General features: G+C 35.0%; 2 protein-coding genes, 1 long non-coding RNA gene and 1 pseudogene across 5 annotated transcripts; 3 read left to right on the forward strand and 1 right to left on the reverse strand.

The window, feature by feature from the left end:
• The first annotated feature begins 639 nt into the window (after positions 1 to 639).
• On the forward strand, positions 640 to 2,567 carry LOC123228810 (annotated as a pseudogene).
• A 273-nt stretch (positions 2,568 to 2,840) lies between these two features.
• On the forward strand, positions 2,841 to 4,204 carry LOC123228811 (disease resistance-like protein DSC1). Its single transcript, XM_044654262.1, has 2 exons — positions 2,841 to 3,181; positions 4,072 to 4,204. The coding sequence occupies exons 1-2, from the start codon at positions 2,873 to 2,875 to the stop codon at positions 4,195 to 4,197; spliced, it is 435 nt and encodes a 144-aa protein (XP_044510197.1). The 5' UTR covers positions 2,841 to 2,872; the 3' UTR covers positions 4,198 to 4,204.
• A 238-nt stretch (positions 4,205 to 4,442) lies between these two features.
• LOC123228812 lies at positions 4,443 to 16,876 on the forward strand. Of its 3 annotated transcripts, none has more exons than XR_006504754.1 (4): positions 4,443 to 5,165; positions 5,782 to 5,937; positions 16,251 to 16,401; positions 16,743 to 16,876. It is a non-coding gene; the product is annotated as an uncharacterized LOC123228812 (long non-coding RNA). The 3 variants fall into 3 exon arrangements; XR_006504752.1 differs by having other exon boundaries at positions 4,443 to 4,707; XR_006504753.1 differs by lacking the exon at positions 16,743 to 16,876 and adding an exon at positions 16,575 to 16,694 and having other exon boundaries at positions 4,443 to 4,707.
• Positions 15,845 to 19,365, reverse strand: LOC123228809 (receptor-like protein kinase HSL1). Its single transcript, XM_044654261.1, has 2 exons — positions 16,622 to 19,365; positions 15,845 to 16,514 (listed from the first exon to the last, which is right to left on the reverse strand). Exons 1-2 carry the CDS (start codon positions 19,266 to 19,268, stop codon positions 16,177 to 16,179), a joined length of 2,985 nt encoding a protein of 994 aa, XP_044510196.1. The 5' UTR covers positions 19,269 to 19,365; the 3' UTR covers positions 15,845 to 16,176.
• Between the last annotated feature and the right edge of the window lie 1,860 nt (positions 19,366 to 21,225).

A 21,225-nucleotide genomic window follows, 5' to 3' on the forward strand; every position in this document is an offset into this window, starting at 1 on the left:
AGTTTTAGAGGCGAGGATACTCGTGATAACTTTACTAGTCATCTCTATGCGGCTTTGCGTCGAAAACAGATTCAAGCCTTTATTGATGACAGGGGACTTAAGAGAGGAGATGAAATTTCTCCTGTGCTTTTGAAAGCAATTGAATCATCAAAGATTTCAGTAATCATTTTCTCAGAAGACTATGCTTCCTCTAGATGGTGCTTGGATGAACTTGTAAAAATTCTTGAATGTAAAAAATTCAATAACCAAATTGTTATACCAGTTTTCTTCAATGTGAATCCATCTGATATTCGGAAGCAAACGGGAACTTTCGCGGAGGCTTTTGTGAAGCATGAAGAACGTTTTAAGGAGATGAGAAACAAAGTTCAGAATTGGAGGAATGCTTTGACTGAAGCTGCCAATTTATCTGGATGGGATTCCTCTGTAACCAAGTAACTATTAATTCTTTACTAAAGTCTATATAAGTTTTCAATTACTAATGCTATATAAGATATAATATTCCTTGCTAAAATCCAGTTATTTAGGAACGATATAAAATCTTAACTGAGTAAATGTATATGAAAATAAGACTTTAGATGTCATTAATTAATTAATTTCTTTTGAAATCTTCTAGTTGGTTGATGCTGTGAGAACTGCGATTACAAAATTGTTTTTATTCCATTATTTATTTGCTGTGAACTTATTGCATCAAGCTTTATGTTCAATACTAGTGACCTTTCTAACCTGTTTTGGGTTTCATAATGATGACAGAATGAGTTTATGGAAAAGTTTGGTATTTTGATTCAATGATTATTTAATCTTGCCTTGTTAATTTGACTCATCAAGAACATCACATGAAAGGCCTTTTGATGAAATTATGTTCTCCTGCACTATAGGATATAATTTAGCCAATTTTTTTTTTTTTCATATATGTGGACAAATTAAGGGTATTTTTAATGAAAAATAACATTAGAAAGTTAGCTTTGCTATTACTAGTCCCCTACAAGAAAAGAAGAAAATAAACTGTTTAGTATTTTTTGCTTATGTCATGGTACATTCCAACTCTCCACTATTTATCTGCACGTTTGTAGGCCTGAGGCAACACTTGTAGGTGAGATTGTTAAAGATATTTTGGAGAAATTTAAAAATATATCAATCTCCGGTGATTCTGATGGCTATGTTGGACTAAACTCATGCATTAAGCATATGAAATCATTGTTATGCATTGGATTGTCAGATTTTCTAATTATAGGAATTTGGGGAATGGGTCGTATAGGTAAAACAATTATTGCAGGAGCGATTTTTAACCAAATTTCTTGTGATTATGAAGGTTGTTACTTTTGTATTAACATTAGAGAAGAATTAGAAAAATGGTGATTAAGTCATCTGAGAGACCAAGTTCTTTCTCAAATATTAGAAGAAGAAAATATCTAAATAGGCACTCCCAAAATTCCTCTATATATCTAGGAAAGACTTCGACACAAAAAAGTTTTCATTGTTCTTAATGATGTGAATAATTTTGAACAATTAGAATTTTTAATTGGAGGGCTTGACCAATTCGATCCTGGAAGTGGAATTATTATAACTACTTGAGATAAACAAGTACTTCATAGTTGTGGAGTGCAGAGCATATATGAGGTTGAGGAATTTAACCATAATGAAGCTCATTTGTTGTTTTGTAAATATCCCTTTAAACCATGCCATCCCTCTGAAGATTTTATGGAGCTCTCAAGTAGTGTAATGAATTATGCGAAAGGTAATCCATTAGCTCTTAAAGTATTGGGTTCCACCCTTTTTCAAAAGCGCAAACAAGAATGAGAAAGTGCATTGTATAACTTGAAAATGGTTTGTGATCCCCAAAAGGTTTGTATTAATGTTAGAGAAGAATAAAAAAAAATGGGGATTAAGTCATCTGAGAGACCAAGTTCTTTCTCAAATATTAGAAGAAGAAAATCTGAAAATAGGCACTCTCAAAATTCCTCTTTATATCTAGGAAAGACTTCGACACAAAAAAGTTTTCATTGTTTATAATGATGTGAATGATTTTGAACAATTAGAATTTTTAACAGGAGGGCTTGACCAATTCAGTCTTGGAAGTAGAATTATTATAACTACGCGAGATAAACAAGTACTTCATAGTTATGAAGTGCATAACATATATGAGGTTCAGGAATTTAACCATAAAGAAGCTTATTTGTTGTTTTGTAAATATCCCTTTAAACCATGCCATCACCCTGAAGATTTTATGGAGCTCTCAAGTAATGTAATAAATTATGCGAAAGGCAATCCACTAGCTCTTATAGTATTAGGTTCCACCCTTTTTCAAAAGCACAAACAAGAATGAGAAAATGCATTGTATAACTTGAAAATGGTTTGTGATCCCCAAATTCATGATGTGTAATCAGTTCTGATAGACTGAACAGAGGACAAAGAGATATTTCTTGATATTGCCTGTTTCTTTAAAGAAGAGGATATAGATATGTGGCTTGAACAATGCTAGACAGTCATTACTCTCTTTATTTTGAATTGCGTAACCTTTGTGATAAATCTCTCATAACAATATCAAATAACAAGCTGCAAATGCATGATTTATTGCAAGAAGTGGGTCGAGAAATCGTTTTCCAAGAATTTGCCAAAGAGCCTACAAAATGTAGTAGGTTGTGGTATCGGGAGGATGTCTACAACATATGGAAAAATAATAAGGTAAAGTGCCTAATGAACATGTTTTGATTTTTTATATTAAATTAAAGTCCAATAAACAAACGATCAACCCATACAAATTTTATTGTTATGTACTATAGATTTATGAACTTTTTGTGCTTTTTATATTCACTTATACTTTGTTGTGTTTGTTTATTAGGGCACTGATTCAATTGAAGGCACAGTCTTAGATATGTCGAAAATAAGAGACCTTCAGTTAAGTTTTGGAGCCTTTGCAAATATGTCCAATCTTAGATTGCTGAAGTTTTATACTCCTAAGATTTACAAAGTGTTTGTGAATTTCTCTAAAGTACATCTTCAGTTTGAGGATTTTTCTAAAGTGCATCTTCCTCATTGTCTGAAATATCTTCTAGATGAGTTGAGGTATCTCCATTGGGAGGGATACCCTTTGAAAAGATTGCCATCAAAATTTAATATAAAGAAACTTGTTGAACTTAAATTGCCTTATAGTAAGGTGGAGCAACTTTGGAAAGGAACTAAGGTATAATTTATGATTATATAGTTGTTCTTTCATGTGTAAACTATGTGGTTCACTGATACTGATTTATTTTAGCCTTTAAATTTTTGTTACAGCATGCTTCAAAGTTGAAATTGAAATTAATTGATCTTCATGGGTCCAGATAATTGACCAGGATCCTAGACCTCTCAGATGCCTCTATGCTTGAAGTTATGAACCTCAGATATTCAAAAGTCTTAAAATCTTTCCAAAGATTTCAGGGAATATAAAACAATTGGATATATCTGCAACCAGAATAAAAGAAATTCCTACTACCATTTGTGAACTGAAATCTCTTGTAGGTTTAAACTTAGGAATTGCTCAGAGCTAAAGAGTTTCTCAGAAATTTTAGAAGAAATAAAAAATTTACAGTATCTTTCTCTAGCTAGAGCAACAAAAGTTAAGGAGCTGCCATCTTCAATTGAATATTTAATTGGGCTTCTGTGAGTTGACATTGGTGGATCACAAAAACCTTGAGACCATTGCAAGTAGTATTTGCAGCTTGACATCATTATACTCAACATATCTTTCTGGTTGCTCAAAACTCGATAGATTGCTAGATAACTTGGGAATTTAAATGTTTGAGGACCTTTAATGCAAGAAGAACTGCTTTTAGGGAATTACCATCCTCTATTGCTGGTTGTAAAGATCTTCGAGTTCTAGATTGTTCTGTGTGTAGAAATTTGGTTTTTCCTTCATTTTCAGTTTTAGGTTCCTTAACACAATTAAATGTCTTATTGCAATCTAACCGAAATTCCTGAAGATCTTTGTTGTATGCCCTCTTTGGAAATATTAAATCTACAGGGAAACAATTTTAAGAGTTTACCTAGAAGTATCAAACAACTTTCTCAGCTAAAGAATCTTTTGATAAGCAGGTGTGGAATGATTCAATCATTGCTAGAGCTTCCTCTACGTGTACTACTTTTAGATGCAAGGAATTGCAAGAAGCTCCAATCATTGCCAGAGCTTCCATCACACCTAGAAGAATTAAATACAGATGAACTGGAGCTAGTATTTGAGTGCTGTTGCCAATTCGCGTATACCAGAATCGAGTTCATCTTTACAAACTGCCTGCAACTGAATCAAAAAGCATGCAACAATATTTTGGTGGATCTGCAACTATGACTTCAACATATGTCATCTAAATCATTAAGACTTTGCCATGAAAAGGTACCTTTTTTATCTTTCACTATCTCTGTGTTCTCAGAAGTCATGAATGTTCATTTTTTATTTCAGGTATATGAAAAAACACGTTCAACTAGTTTGTGTCTACTTGGGAGTAAAATTCCTGATTGGTTTAGCTATCAAAGTTCAGGATCTTCAATAGCTATTGTGCTACCTCAGCATTGGTGCAATAAAAAGTTCATTGGATTTGCTCTGTGTGTTGTTATTGCATTTGAGGGGAGTTATTGTGGTCGTGGTCTCTATGCTGGTTCTTCTTAATCACCAGTTTCAAACCAATGATAATCAATGGGATCACTTTATATTTGGATTGAACCTTTCTATTACTGGTAGGTGGCCTATCGCATTTATTGATCTTGAACACATTGTACTGGGTATAGTCTTGTTCGGGTTCTTAAGGGAGAATATACAACTGCCTCTTTTAAGTTCTGTCCATCTATCTATGGTTACAAAGGCCTTGTAAAAGGTTGCAAGGCGAAATGTTGTGGGGTATCTCTACTATATATACAGCCCAATGTGATCCACTCTGACCTTTCTATCAAGAATTTGGCTCATATGATAACAACAGTGGATCACCTTAAAACTAGGAAGTGCCATGCTGATTACAACCCTAATCAGACTAATTCAACTGAAATTAGAAGTGGAGGAACTGATAATGAGTTAGAGCCATATAAAAGAGTTTGCAAAATTTGAAATCAATGCTTGTTGATTGTGACTCTTCTACAATTAGACTTTTGGGTCTTTGTCTGACTATCAAATCTATTTATGGTTTCTCTATCGACTTCTGGTAATTTACCTATCATAACTTTCATGTTTGTATTAGTTTAAGAATACTTTCAGCTTTATGTTCTTGGGTAAGATCTTGTACTGCCCTACCCGCAGTCATAGTTCAAAGTTGCGTGGTGTTTTTGTGATTTATTAAAATTATTTTTATTATTTAGGTTTTTGAGTTTTTTTTTCTATAATTATCTTATGCATTTTCATTCGTTATGTCTACTTCATGTGTATCTTATAACGTATCTCTTTTGTGTTAGTATTATAAAATTTAATTTCAACTTATTGAATGTCTTTGGCTTCATCGTCTAATTACTTGCCTTTGTTTTTTGATTCAAGAACTTAAAAAGTTGTGTGCACATATCTTTGATGACATTGTTGAATGCTTTTTGCCTGATCCTTAAACAAGCATGCCTGTAGGCTAGTTTTGCTTGCAAAAGTATATACTTCAATTCTCTTGATTTGTAGGCTTGTATGTTTATGTCATTGTGTAGGTATCAAGAACACTTGCACTGATTCATATTTTTCTTGCTAAGTGGTATCCCAAAGTTAATGATATGGCATTCTTGATTCTTTCACAATTTTTTTGGTATAAGTTATATTTATTGCTTGTGCTTTTAAATTGCTAGGTTGAAGAAACATGCAATCGTATTTGATTCTTGCAGACTCTAATGGACCTATGATTGGTCAATTTCTTTGATTATGAAAAGGACAAGCATTTTGTTCTGTGTGGTGGAGGGACAATTACTGGTTTTGATTCTCTGTGGAAACCCGATTGCAAAATTGTAGGTCTTTACCTTTTTACTTGTTTAATATAAAGTTTTTACTTAGAGGCTACACTGTTACTGGATGATATGCATACACGTATAATATAATATTCATTGAAATAGTATTCCATGTCTATTATTTTTACTTGTTGATACTTGCTTAGAAAACAGTTAGTTTGCTTGCTCAGTAGTTTCACTTAGCTGTTCTTTCTTAGTTTTACTTTGTTTATGTCATGTAAGTGAATGTTGTACTGTGCATTGTTGCTCTTCACTTGTGAAGTAAACCTATACAAGAAGATAATAATCAATCAAGTTAGCTAAAACTTGTATGCTTATATTACAACTTAAAGAATCAATATTGAACTAATTAGTGTTGTGTTCATTTATCTTCATGTTACAAGGATTATACTGGCAGTATTCCTGAACAATAATAGTGGGGTTTTGCACATTATTCTCGACAATGTCTAGGTCCTCATAAGAATCAAGCTATGTCTTGATTCTTACGCCATTATCAGTGCCTATGAAAGTGCAATTTCTCACTATCAAACAATAATTTTGATCTCATTTGGAGTTCTTCCAACACTACCAAAACTAATACTATTTATCGGTCTATATACATACTACAACGTAATGCATATCTAGCCATGACATTCATTGTAGTTATACATATCAATTTGTGTAGTTAATTGTTGCAGCTACACTTGTAATTTTTTGTAGCTTATCGTAGCTAGAAGTGGCACAACTAAAAGTGAGACATGTAAGATTTACATAGCTCAAAATTTTATATTTGATGAATATAATTTTTAATAAAAGATTTTTCTTTTAAGGGTTTAAGTTCTTGTACCACTAAGTTCATGGTTTCTTCTTCTAGTTAGCAAAAGTTTTCTTCAATCCAAGTGCAAAATTGTGGCTTGGTATCTACCAATTAGATGCTTGAATGGTCACAAAGGTAGGGCTAGATTCGAACTGAGCCAGCTCAAGCTTGAGCTCGAGCTCCACTCGGTCGAGCCCAAAATGAGCCTGCCTTAGCTGAGCTCGGTCGAGCTTGAACTACTCGTCAGATTTTCTAATTAAAATTTTTGATACAAAACGATGTTGTTTTGATCAATATGTATTAAAACAATATCGTTTTGATAACGAAAAACAAGCCACACCGAATTTGAGTCGACCTTAGCTGAGCTCGGTGGAGCTCTAGCTCGAACTCAAGCCAACTATATATGAACCGAGCAGAGCTTGAGCTTGACTCGGTTCGGCTCGAATCAAGCCCCACACAAAGGATTTGTTAGAAAGTTAGTGAATGGGTAGGTGTTTAGGACCCACAGATGTGCTTAATGTATTTTGGGAAAAAAAAATTTATGAAATTATGAAATTTTGTCTCATTATATAGAGACCATGCACAATCGTGCACCTAATATTTATCTTATCTATACAATATGTGATTATCTAAATTTTAGGGCAAATAAGATCCATGTATAATCCTTATTTAAGGGTAATGCATGCCTGTGTATGATTCATGCACAATTGTGATAGGCCAAAATTATCCATGTTGAATTTATCCTTATCTAATTGGACAAAGTCCAATATCCATAATTTCTATCACAGTTAAACACATTAGGATTATTACACCTTGGTCCCTAAATGCAATAACTTGCATTTTGAGTTCAAAGACTGAAAATTGTCTATCTAGATATCGGACTAGATTCATCTAAAATAATTTTATGCCTTCAAAGGCTTTTCACTTGATAAACTCTTATTGTGTGTAACTCATAGACTCTTGGTTAAATTAGTAGCAGGCAAATTTGTATTGAGCCTACAACTCGAGAGTCGTTTGTCCATAGACTAAGATTGGTTTATAGCAAGGTATCATAGCCATATGACTAACGAATGTGTTAACAATTTACTCTTAACTTGTTAGGAACACTATTATTTATGTAATTCAATCCTTTCATCATACGATATCTCTTTGAGGCAGAGACATATATTTTGTGTCTAGTTAAGGGAGCCCTCGATATGCATAAATTGACATTTATATTAACGACTAGACGATATTAGATTGAGCATCAACTCAATGATACTATAGCCACAAATTTATGTAGTCATCAATGTTTGTTAGTAGACTTATCAAAGATATCAGTTCTTATGTTCAGGATTGACAAATCTTATGTTGATCCATTATAATCTTTGTACATATCTTGATATGGCCAATTGTTAGAAGTGAAGTAGGATTTCGTCATCCTTACTTTGGGCTATTGAATCTTTGATGTGTGTAATATGTGCTAGAAATAGTTATGGATGTTTTAAGAAAGAAATGGTATGGTAAGCACATTGTATTTGTATGCAAATATTAAATATGATTAAAAAAAGGTGCAAGAATATGTTGGTGGTGGTATATGATGATTGATATGTATGTTAAGCATGTGAACAAGTATTCTAGGGTGATAGATATGACATATAAGGTAGAGATATACTTTTTGTGCATTAGGAAATAAAGCCTAATCACTGAAAAACACTAGAATTTTAGGGTAGACAATGGTGCACAATTGCACATAATTGGACGATTGGACATGGTCGAGGAAAAAGACGACATAATTGTGTGTAAGTGCATGGTTGTGAACTTGTGTAAAAAGGAAGTGAATAGATGTGTAGTATGGGGTGTAAGCCCGCACATAAAGTAGTAGAATGCACGGTTGTGTGTGCAAGGGGTGCATAATCATGATGAGTTGGAATTAGTTCATAGATGTTAGGGAGACATTAGAAGACCAATAGTCAAAGTATCATTGCACGACCGTGACTTAAGAGAGTGTATGCTTGTGCATAGTTAGTAAGGCGAAGCAAGGCCGGTCACACCTGTACATGTCAGACAAATTATAATTTTACTTATTTACTATGTGTTGGAACGGGGCAAGGGATTTAAATAGCCTCATTAGAGGAAATTGAAAGTGATTAGTAAATGAAAGATGTTTAACTATATGAAAAATGACATAGACCCTAAATGAAATAGATTTAAGTTTAATTCAAGAAAAGTTATGAAAAGTGAGAAATGGCGATGAACATTGAAATAAGCACCGACTGTGTGCAATGTGGCATAAAAATATGTGAAAACATTTAGATTTAGCTAGATATCTATCAGAGGTCTCATGCACTCGACGTCAGGGCACATAGCAGTTCATTTTATCTAAGGTGCATGGAAAAGGAGAACTGCACTAGATCATTTCTCGCGTGGTCAGTAAAATGCTTCATGTACACTTTTATGGTAGAGGTCATCTGAGAATTGTTTTAGTTAACAATCATGTAACTATGTATACATAGAAAGGGAGAAACTACGATTATATTCCTTATGTGACTAGGGCTAGATTCAAAGCCGGGCTTGAGCTCAACTCGATTTACATATAGCTAAGCTCGAGTTTAAGCTCGAGCTCGTGAAAGCCAAGCTCGAACTCGATTTGAATTCAATTTGACTCATTTTTTGATATTAAAATGATATTGTTTTAATATATATTGGTCAAAACGACATCGTTTTATATTAAAATTTTTAATTGAAAAATCTGGTGAATAGCTCAAGCTCAGCTAAGGCTAGCTCGTTTTGGGCTTGTTCTAGTTGAGCTCAAACATGAATTCAAACGGGCTCGGTTCGAGTCCAACCCTATATGTGACTATAGTGTTGATGTTGAGTCAGTTGTAAGCTTGGCTGGCAATGTGTTATGTGCACTAGTAGTAGTAGACATTTAGGTTATTCTTCAAATTTTCTTTCACAAGGCATATGGGATCCCTAAGATCATGAGGTAGGTATTCGATTGATATTATGAGCTTAAGACTAGTCATCTGGGATGATAATTCATATGGAGGAAAGACATATGAAATGTCATAGTATAGTCTAGATGGACATCTAGGATGCTGGAAAACATTCGAGAGAGTAGAACTCATATTTATTAAAAACATAGTTTTGCTTAAATTACCAGTTTAAGTTTTATTGTTATTTAGGTGCCTTAATAGGTCACCTATTTACTTAGTGTTGTAACACTCACATGCTCTTTTGTGTAGTTTTGCAAATAGGTATGGTAAATGGAAGGGCATATAAGAGAGCCTGTGGGTTAGCTTATGGCGAGCTACATGAAGAGAGGGCCTAGTGTTTGATGTTCAACTTATTTTATTGATTTATGTTTCAAATTCAATTTGTACCTTATATTAGGATTTATTCACTCTATGTATGATTTGAGTTATGGTATTCCAATTTTTGTTATGATTTGTGGATTTTGTCTTATATAATAAATGAATTTTTTCAAACACCTTTTTCATGCATTTTAAGTTAAGTGTATCATGCTTTGATATATGTTTTAATTTTGTTCTATGAATGTTAAGTGAAGTTTTAAGTTAATATCTCTTTAAATCTATATTCCTTCTAGAGATATGTATTTGGAGAGAGGTGTTACACGTTTTGGGAATTTAAATAGAAATCCCATGGACTTTGCTCTATTTGAATAACTCTAGAAATTGTGTTAGAAAAAAAAAAAGAAATTGGAGGAAGTTGCCATGAAAGAGCATTGCCTTCCTTTTATTTTCACAAGTAATGATACGGAAGAGACTAACAAACCTTTTTGAATTTCATAGCACTCAAACTTAGAGAGAAAAAGAGAGAAGAAGCTGTTGTGTGTTCACTAAGGAGATCGTTGGAGAAACCTTTGCCACGGGAAGACCACCATGATCGTTGGAGGAGAGATAGGCCATTAATCCTTAATTTTCTTGCACCTAAGCCTTGTCATTATGTTGTGCTTTGTATGTTTCTAAGAGTGCAGATTATGTATATTATTTATGAGTGTTTGCTTAGTCTTTATATATGAGAAATCACATGTGCTTATAGTGTTTGTGTGGGTTATGGAAATCAGAGAAATGTCATATATGTAAGTATACATTGGAATGGAGTTTGATAATTTGTGTTAATGAAATTCGTGTGAGCACAAGAACTTGTAGATAAAGATTTTTAATGGATGGTTAGAGATGTTAGGACTCCTGGAACTTTAGATCAATAAAAGTCAACGGTAGAGTATGACGGTCGAAAGTATGACATATGTGTATAAGAATTTCACGGTTGTGCCTTAGTTAGGTCATCACTCAGCCTTGTCAGAGCTAGGTTGGTGGCCTAGGCAAGTTTGGAGTTCACTAGGGTGTCGAATGCACACTTGTAGGAGCATTATCGTCGATAAGTAGTGTACACCACAATTGTGTAACATGCACGCTAGGCATGAATCGTGTAATCAGGTTGTACTCCATAAGCTATCTATCAATGTTGGGCATTCGGTTGAGGCACCAACAACTTCAGTCTAGCCATTGCCCATACAACATTTACTCAACCCCCAGTCTAGCAGATGATTGATGTGAAGGGGATAGATGCACTTGATTTATGGATTAGCAAGTAGATAACAATCACCAGAGTTTCTTTGGACTTGAGTAAGGTGAAGACTCTAATAGAATGTCTGAGACTAAGGTTAGCTGAGGAGTTTTAGAGTTTCCTGGGGTTGGTCGACTATTATAGATTATTTGTTGAGGTTTTTGTTTTTTCCAAATTAGCCTGACCGTTGACAGAATTAACTCGTATAAATATTCCTTTTCATTGGTCTCTAGATTGCAAGGATAGTTTCTAGGTTTCGAAATAGAGATTGACCACAACTTCGGCCTTGACTCTACCAATTGGTGGTGAGGGATATGACTTGTGTATGGATGCATCATGTCAAAGACTTAGGGCTATCTTAATGCAAAAAGACAAGAAAATTGTATATGTCTTCTAACAGTTGAAGGAATACGAAAAAAGCATATGACCTATGACTTAGAGTTGGTTGCAATAGTATTTACCCCATTATTTGTATGATGTGAAGACGAATATATACATTGATCATAAGTCTGAAATACTTCTTCATTTCGAGGGAATTGAATATACGACAATGTCGATGGTTAGAGTTGGTCAAAGCTTATGACCTGGACATCAAATACCATCTAGGTAAGACTAATATGGTAGCCAATGCTTTGAGTATAAATGTAATGTTGTCTCAAATAACTGCATTTCCTAAGTTACAATGGAATATCCTTCACGAGCAGATTGAGATGGTCATTAGGTTGTTGGCCAGATTAGACATTAGATCGACTCTATTAGATGAGATTAACATAAGGAAGACTATTGATGAGTGGTGCATACATAGGATACAAATGGTCAGACTTGAGGATGTTAAATTAGTGGACAGTTTGGTATATGAGGAGCACCCTTCACGGATAGTGCATCGACATATTAAGATACTTAAACGTTGACAAATCCCTCCAGTGAAGGTCTAGTGGCAAAATCAACGAGTTGAAGAGACTACTTAGGAGATAGAGAATGACATGAGACAAATTTTCTCAATTGTTTAAGTGAATTTCGAGACCAAAATTCTTTTAAGGGGTGAGAAATGTAATACCCTGGGTGAGTATAAAGGGTAATTCGGTTATTTCCCCATTTTTCGGTACTACATTCTATTATTCAATTTTTTTGGTCTTAAATTGTGTGTATATGCTCGTTTTCAGAGATTGGGTATGCATGAATAGGAACTCGGAAGGGATCGTGTATGACCAGTAATTATGTATATCTTTATGCATATATGGAAATATAATTAAGACATATATATATACACAAACACACACACACATTAGATAAGGTGCTGGAATAATTATGGATGACAAATAATTGTATTTTGGGAATTTAAATAGAAATCTCATGGACTTTGCCCTATTTGGATAACTCCACGGAATTGCGTTAGAAGAAAAAAGAAATTGGAGGAAGTTGCCATGAAAGAGCATTGTCTTCCCTTTATTTTCACAAGTAACGACGACACGGAACAGATTGGCGAACCTTTCTGAATTTCACAGCACTCAAACTGTTGTGCGTCGACTAAGGAAGGAGATTGCCAAAGAAACCTTTGCCACGGAAAGACCAATGTGATTGTTGGAGGAGAGTTAGACCATCAATCCTTAATTTTCTTGCATCTAAGTCTTGTAATTATGGTCTTTGTATGTTATGCTTTTTACGTTTCCAAAAGTGTAGATTATGTATATTATATATGTGTGCTTGCTTAGTTTTTATATGTGAGAAATTACATGTGCTTCTGGTGTTTGTGTGGGTTACGAAAATTACAGAAATGCCATATATGTAAGTATACATTGGAATGAAGTTTGACAATTTGTGTTCATAGAATTTGTGTGAGGATGGGAAATTGTAGATAAAGATCTGTAATGGATGGTTAGAGACGTTAGAACCCCTAAAACTTTAGATCGACAGAAGTCGGCGGTAGACTAGAATCGGTGATTGACGGCAAGACACGGGTGCATGAGAATTTTGCGATTGTGCCTCAGTTGGGTCATTGCCTGATGGTACCAAAAGGTAGGCTGGTCGCCTAAACACGTTTAAAGTTCACTGGAGTGTCGGATGTATACCTATAGGAGCTCCACCGCCAGCGAGTAGCATACATCAGAGCCACATAACCTGCACGCTAGGCGTGAATCGCGCACGCAGGTTGTACGGCGTGAACGTCGGACGTGCGCCTGAAGCGTCGGGAGTGCGAAATCTTTGGGTCGATGTGCTGTTTATGCACTTAGTGGGGGATAAACTTGCGGCGCCTATAGAGGCGAATCCTCCCTCCTTTTTTAAAGAAAGAAAAAAAATAAAAACGCACTGCATGCCATGAATTAAAAAGGAAAGAGAGACCAGGTTGCTATATTATGTGTGCGCATATGTGTCAAGTTGCACCTGTACCAATTACGTAACACTCTCATAGGTTGTTATATTGTGTGTACAGCTGCAGGGATTAAGGTGCACACGCACCAACTAAAATGCATTTCTATAGGCTTAGATCCAGTGTGCGCACTTGCAGGGATTAAAGTGCACATGCACTAATTAAAATGTATTTCTACAAGCTGGGATCTAGTGTGCACATCCACTCATGTTAGAGTGTACTTGTACTATCTAAAACATATGCATACAACCCAATACACTTGTACAAAGTATTTTGGGTTTGCATTGAATCCTGGGAAGGTAATTTTAGCACTATTCATAAATGAGGGGATATGTTCGGTGTTTGAAAGGATTTGTAAAAGACCGAGCTCAAACACATAAAGCATAAATGTAAGTGGTATTGAGAGTGTACAGGCCAGTTGATAAGACATCCTTGTATTGAGAGTGCATAAGCCTTTTGATGAGTTATCCTTGTATAGAGAATACATGATCGATTGATGAGACATCTCGATTCTAGAAAAAAGAATAAGAATAATTCATTACTTTAATGAGAGGTAAGCGATACTTAAAATGGGTGTCCACCCCGGTTATGGTTATAAAGGGTACTTGAGATGAGTGTTCAATTCGGTATGCATTTGAGACAGATGCCCATAAGAGGCACTTAAGACGAGTGTCCAACCGTTGCGCTTGGGGTGCATTCGACAGTGAGACTCTGTTAGGGAAAGGTTAGCAGGGAATATCATCGAAATCATGAGTACCTACTAAGTATTTATACTCACTATATTCTTTGTTTTGTATTTATAAGTAGGGAAGATGACGGGGCAGGTAGAGAGGCAAGTGGTTCGACAGGTTGAGCGGCAAATTTGGCTACTATTATTCCATTGTCTTAGTTAATATTTTCATCAAATTATGCACATTAGGAATAATGATTTTATTTGTAATTGTTAAACTCATTTTCGGGATACCTTTTGGCACATTGACTATTGTAAGTATGTTACGTTCTGTAATTATTGGTATGTTTCATGTTAAATTTGGTGTGGTTTCGTAATATGAGTAGGTCTAGTAGATTAAATGCTCCTATAAGCTAATATCAGTGTTGGGCATTCGGTTGAGGCACCAATAACTTCAGTCTAGCCATCACCCATACAAAAGTCCACTCATCCCTTAGTCCAACAAATGACTAATGTGAGGGGACATATGCACTCGATTTATGGATTAGTAGGCATATATCAACCACCAGAGTTTAGGGGTACCATGGATCCAGTTGTAGCCCTCGAGTGGATCTGTCCTGTTTTTCTGCACGAAATAAAGCTTTGCACACCTCACATATACAAGAAAGATTACCTTTTCCAAAGTACAAGTAGTCTAAATATTCCATTAGTTATTTAACCAATTCACAATGGTTAATTAAACTAACTACCTGACTTTTAATGGAATTCCAAATCTACAGGAATAATCGGGCGTCATCTCTCAAGCATGCTTGTCTAGTGCCATCCATAGGAGGAGCTTCCGTAAGGTGATCATCTTTCTCAAGGCTTAACAGATACAGTCGAACAGTTTTACTCCATTCTAGATAATTGGAACCATTAAGCTTGTGTTCAATAATTGTTGACATCATAGGAACCATTTTAGCCATAGTTATCAGTTTAATATCAACCATAATAGCGCTCGAAACAACAAAATAGAATAAAAAATAAGAAACTGTCAGACTAACCGATTTTTACAGCAATTGAGTGCATGGATATGCTATATAGAAGAAGAGAATAGCAAAAAAGGAGCTGAAATCTGATCAGGAAGTGAAATTTGGTGATGATGACTGTTTCAGCGACAATGACGCGTGCGACGACGAACAGTTATGAGATTATAGGGAATTGAATAGTTGGTGTTGTTTGAGTCTGACTGTGTTGGCGGTGAGAACTAATGCGTGTCAAAGTAGGAGATTTGATGTGAACGTTTATAGAAGAAACGTGTGACGCATATGGGTCATGCGCTGAGCTTCCGGTGATCGGATTATGGGAAATAGAGATCGTTGAGGCACACTCCTTTTTAGAGTGGCAGTGAGATCCAATGGTCACTTTACATGGGTGAACTATGAAATTGCTCACGAGGGAAAGAAGAAATTTCTAGATTTGCACACTAGGGCAAATCGGGCTCTAATACCATGAACAAAACTAAGATGAAGAGTATATTTTCATTCATGCTTTCACTGTTACAGAGATACATATATATATATATACACACACACACACATTAGGTATCCTAAATTAGGAAAAAGGAATATTTGGTTCTCATAATTGTGATCCTATAATCAACTTTTACCATAATTAAACTGCTATAATTAAACCCTAGATACTAATGTACATTTTTACATATTTTGTAACAAGTACTTAATTGAATATTTAGATGATATTTCATCATGTGATTGAGTAATAATTTATTTTTAATTTAAAATCACTTAATCATATGATAACATATCATTTAAGTATTCAATCGAATACTCAAAATTAGGTGTATATAATTTTATTATGGGAAATAACAGGAGGATTGACTAAGATTTCCAAAACCGACTTCATGCTAGGCCTAATAGCAGGTGGCTTGCTTGTACAACGGATCCCTAGGCTGAATACTCGACTCATTTCATCCAAATAGCAAGCTTCTTTGATCTCCTCATCCAAAGCATCGATAATAGGGTTGCCATTTTGAAGATGTCGCCATGCCCATTTGACGAGGTATGTATGTTCATCACCATAATTAGCTTCTCTTCCTGTTGTTAACTCCAAAAGGATCACTCCAAAGCTATAGATGTCTGTCTTCTCATTGACTTTGGTTGTATGAGCATACTCTACATTTCAATATAGAAAAAGGAAAAAAGAAAAGTTTGATGATGGGATAAGTGTTACAGTTTCTCAGTGAAAAACATTTGATCGTAATATTTGGAAGATATGTCACCTGGAGCAATATACCCGAAAGAACCAACCACAGATGACATTGTTTCAAGTTCCCCCTGCTTGGCCAAGGTTTTAGCTAGACCAAAATCTGCTATTTTTGCATTGAACTCTGAATCTAACAGGATATTGCTTGATTTCACATCCCGATGGACAATGGGCGGGCAGCAGTCATGATGCATGTAACAGAGTCCCTTGGCAGCTCCCACTGCAATCTGCATCCTCTTGGGCCAGTCCAGGGCAAAATCATCGATTGAGCCACAACCAGAGCCAGAGCCAGCAAGAATTGATGGTCGATTCCTTTTGTGCAACCACAAATCCAGGCTACGATTCTCCAGATACTCGTAAACCAGAAGTTTCAAATTCTCATTGGAAATGCAGCAAAGCAACTTGACTATGTTCAAATGCCTAATTCTACCTAATGTTTGAACTTCTGTTAAAAATTGTTTCTCTTGTTCTTGCTCTAACTTTGTGTTATTACCGATCATTTTCACGGCAACAACATCAGCCGAACTATTTACAGGAACACGGTACACTTTTCCAGAACCACCACTTCCAATCACATTATTTTCTGTCAATTTTGACAGAATATCATTTTCTGTGAGATTTGAAGAGTGAAACTTAGTGATGTTCGAATCCGTGGAATTCAATCTAAGTTTTCTCTTGCTGTAAGCTTTGAACATGAAGAATGAAAATATCAAGGCCATAAAAAAGACGACACTGTTTGTACTTATAATCAAAGCTAAATATTTTGATGAAATTTCCCTTGATTTTTCGGGTTGAAAACTGCAGATTTTGAGGTTTACAAATGAGCGCCGTGCGCAGAGACCAGGATTGTTGGTGAAGCTTCTGGCATATGCACCATTTTCGAACTCACTAGGGATTTCTCCAATGAGAAGATTGGAAGAGAGATTGAGGCAGGTGAGCTTCAACAAGCCAAGTTGACGTGGAATTTCTCCAGAAAATTTGTTTTCTGCCAAGTCCAAATTATTAAGGACAGTTAGAGAGCCAATTTCCTTCGGAATTTCTCCTGAGAGCTGATTTCTGCTCAGGTTTAAAGAAGTAAGCTTTTTCCATGGTATCAAATTTGAGGGAATGGATCCTGAGAGTTGGTTCCGATCAAGCCAAAGAGTAGTTAAAGAAGGAAAAGGAGTTAGTTCTCCTGGAACTGTACCCGTAAAGAGGTTATTACTGGCCTTAAACACCTGTAGATTCCTCCAAGAACTCACTCCAGCAGGAATTTTACCAGAAAACTTATTGTTGCTGATGTCAACAGAAGATAGGCTCCCAGAAAAATTTTCAGGAAGCTCACCAGTGAACATATTATCACTTATCAATACATATGACAAATTTGATGCCGTCCATAGCCCCACAGGAATTTTGCCACTGAAGTTATTGTTGTAAATCTTGATTATTAACAAACTATTACAATTCCCAAGTGATTCTGGCAATTCTCCGCTGAGATCGTTATCAAATGCTATTAGTCCTAACAACTTACCTCCAGCACAAAAGTATTCAGGCAGCTTGCCTGAAAAATTATTGGAAGCAACCTCGAATCTAGTAAGTGCTGAATATCGACCAAAGTTTGGAGGAAGAGCACCTGATAATTGGTTGCTGAACAATCTGACATCTATCAAACTCGGAATCTCCCCAACCTTTTCTGGGATTTCGCCTGATAATTGATTGAACATCAAAATAAAGCGTTCCAAGTTTTCAAGCTTTCCAAAATCATTTGGTATTGTCCCAATCAAATTGTTCTGTGACAGATCGATGACAGTTAGCTTCAGTGATTGAACAACCTGTGGAATCTCTGCCGACAACTTGTTTCTATAAAGAAATAATCTATTTAAATTCTTCAACATGAAAATACAGTTTGGAATTTTTCCAATCAAACCATTACTTGATAAATCCAGTGTCTCAAGCGCAGTCATATTGCCAACTGATTCAGGAATTTCACCAATCAAATTTGCTTCAGCCATCAACAAACTCTTCAGGTTTCTCAGTTGCGAGAAATTTGAAGACAGCTTTGACGGCACAAATTTTGCATTACGTGACAACTCTAGTTGCTCCAGATTTTTCAGATTGCCAATATCTGATGGGAAAGAACCGTTAAACTGATTCTGAGGAAGCTCAAGTACCCTAAGCTCCGTTATGTTTCCAATAGTGGCGGGAATGTCGAATGAAAAGTTATTGGAGGCTAGGCTGAGGTACCGGAGCTGAGACAATCTATCGATATCATGAGGAATGGGACCAACAATAAAGTTCTCAGAGAGGTCTAGGTGCTGAAGTTTAGAACAGTTGTAGAGAACCGTTGGAAATAGGCCGGAAAGATAGTTGTAATGTAGGTCCAGGTGGGTTAGATTTTTAAGGTCGCAAATGAAGGATGGGACTGATTGGGAGATGCTGGTGTTGTAGAGAAATAGTCCTGTGATGGAATTGCGAGTGCAGGTGATTTCAGGCCAAGAGCAGTGATTGGTGTTGGATGGGTTCCAGTGAGCGATGGATGGTGGATTTTGCCAATGTTGCTTTAGTTTCATAAGCAATGCATGTTCTTCATCATACAGTTGGGGGTTTGCAATTGCATAGCCATTGAAGATGAAGAGAAAGGTGCAGAGTAGGATTGCTATTGAAATCGTGGTGAAATTGAACATTTTTGTGGAATTGGGTATTTTGTTCCCACCTTACTCTGTTTTAAAGGATTGTCATGTTGTCTTGTAAGAATAACACATGTGTGAAGGTATCAGTGTTGAAGAAGAAGAAGTTGACCACAAAATACATTAATGATTGGTTGTGTTTCTTGTAAAGCAAAGTTTAGGCCTATAATGAGACCCATTTAGAAAAAGTTAATTAGGTTTGGTGTTCAGGGTTTATAAAGTAATAAAGACTTCCTCGTTTGGTTTTGCAATTCTGGACAATGATCGGCCACAAAATATTTCATTTCCGAAAGAATATTATGATCATCATCATTGTTAACCACTTTGAAGTCTTATAAAGAGTAAATAAACTTAGAAGTGTATATCGCTTGACTTCATTCAAAAGAATTTAAGATGTGAATAATACTTAGAATGTGTGTACTATTGCAAGTCTGTCAAAGCTGTTAGAAATAATTTAACACAAATTTATGCGGACAGCTATGAGTATGGATGGAAAGAATTCAACAAAAAAGTATGAAATTAAGATAGTCTTAAATCCGTCAAGATTAATTAGAAACATATCACAAGAAATCCGTCAAGATTATTAGAAATCTGTCAAGCTTTTTGGAAAAAAGACATTGCAGAAAACTTTAATTCAGACAAAACTTTTAGCATCTGTGTCAATTACCAACCCCCGTCAACACTCCAAGAATTTTGATGAACTATCTACCCCTTTCTACACTCAAGAATATTGATAATTAAAAAATACTCTGAACGTACATGTAGATAATGTTAAAATAAAACACAATGACTTACATAATAATAACTAGAGTTTACCTTAAGCCTTTAAATTAGTAACTCATCAAGTATAATCATAAATTGATCAACTACTTGATCATTTGCTCTCACAGTGCCATATAAGTCTAACAAACTTGATATTTTAAAAGTTCTTTTTTTTTTTTAATGTATAAAATGTTTGAGATCTTCTGTTAGATCATTCTCAAAATAATTTACCCCAAAAATTGAAAGACAATTATAAGTTTGTCGGGTGTTTAGAAATCGGACTATATACAAGGTTTGTTAACCGTGTTCTACACGAAAGACTTTAACAAATATGATTTAAAGAATCTTATCATTTTCTTATCCTTGTCAAGACTTTATAATTGTAATGTTTTCCCTATCCCTACTAAGACGTAAGAACCTCTATAAAAGTTAAGACACAAGGGCCCCTAAGGTTTGTTGTACTAATAAACATCTTTTATAATCATTAATGAATTGTTAAAACTTTTAATTATTTTAATGTTGGAATTTGAATATGTTCATACATTGAGTGATTCTCTTTTCATGAGAATTCATAACCAAGTGCAAGGAGATTGCCTATACTAAACACTATAAGAAAGTGTTAAAATCCTAGTTAAAATGGAATTGGGCTATTTTTCCTATCCCACGTTGACTATTTCACATAGGATTAGTTTTTTTAAATGAATCAATTAAGTTAATGCTTCACTCACTCTTGTCAAACCTCACAAATTTGTTTGTCTTCACTCTTCAATTTTTACTCTGTTTATTTATTTGCTACATCAATCTTTCATTTTGCAGTATTATTAAATTCAATGGAAATATTTGTTTGGTGTTTCAATCACACACAACAATTAGAAGTTACTGAGTATTTATCAAATTTCTTTCCAACCCTTTATCTTAACACTTAAAATTTAACAATGTGAGATTTTGTTATTTTAGAAACCTCAGGAAAATTCTTGCTATTCACTCATACATTAAGGGGAAAATGTATTAGCTCCTTTGATAAGCATATTTAGGTATATCATAACTAAATGGCAGGTTTTATATTAAAAAAAAAATTATAACATATATATAGAGAAAGTTTTCAATAAAAAATGGACAAAATTTTTAAGACTGTATTATAGATTGCTCTTGGGAAAAATAAATACAAAAATTTTAAAGATAGTTATGGTTT

The sequence above is a fragment of the Mangifera indica genome, chromosome 11, assembly GCF_011075055.1.
Source record: "Mangifera indica cultivar Alphonso chromosome 11, CATAS_Mindica_2.1, whole genome shotgun sequence".
In the NCBI taxonomy this organism is placed as follows: domain Eukaryota; kingdom Viridiplantae; phylum Streptophyta; class Magnoliopsida; order Sapindales; family Anacardiaceae; genus Mangifera; species Mangifera indica.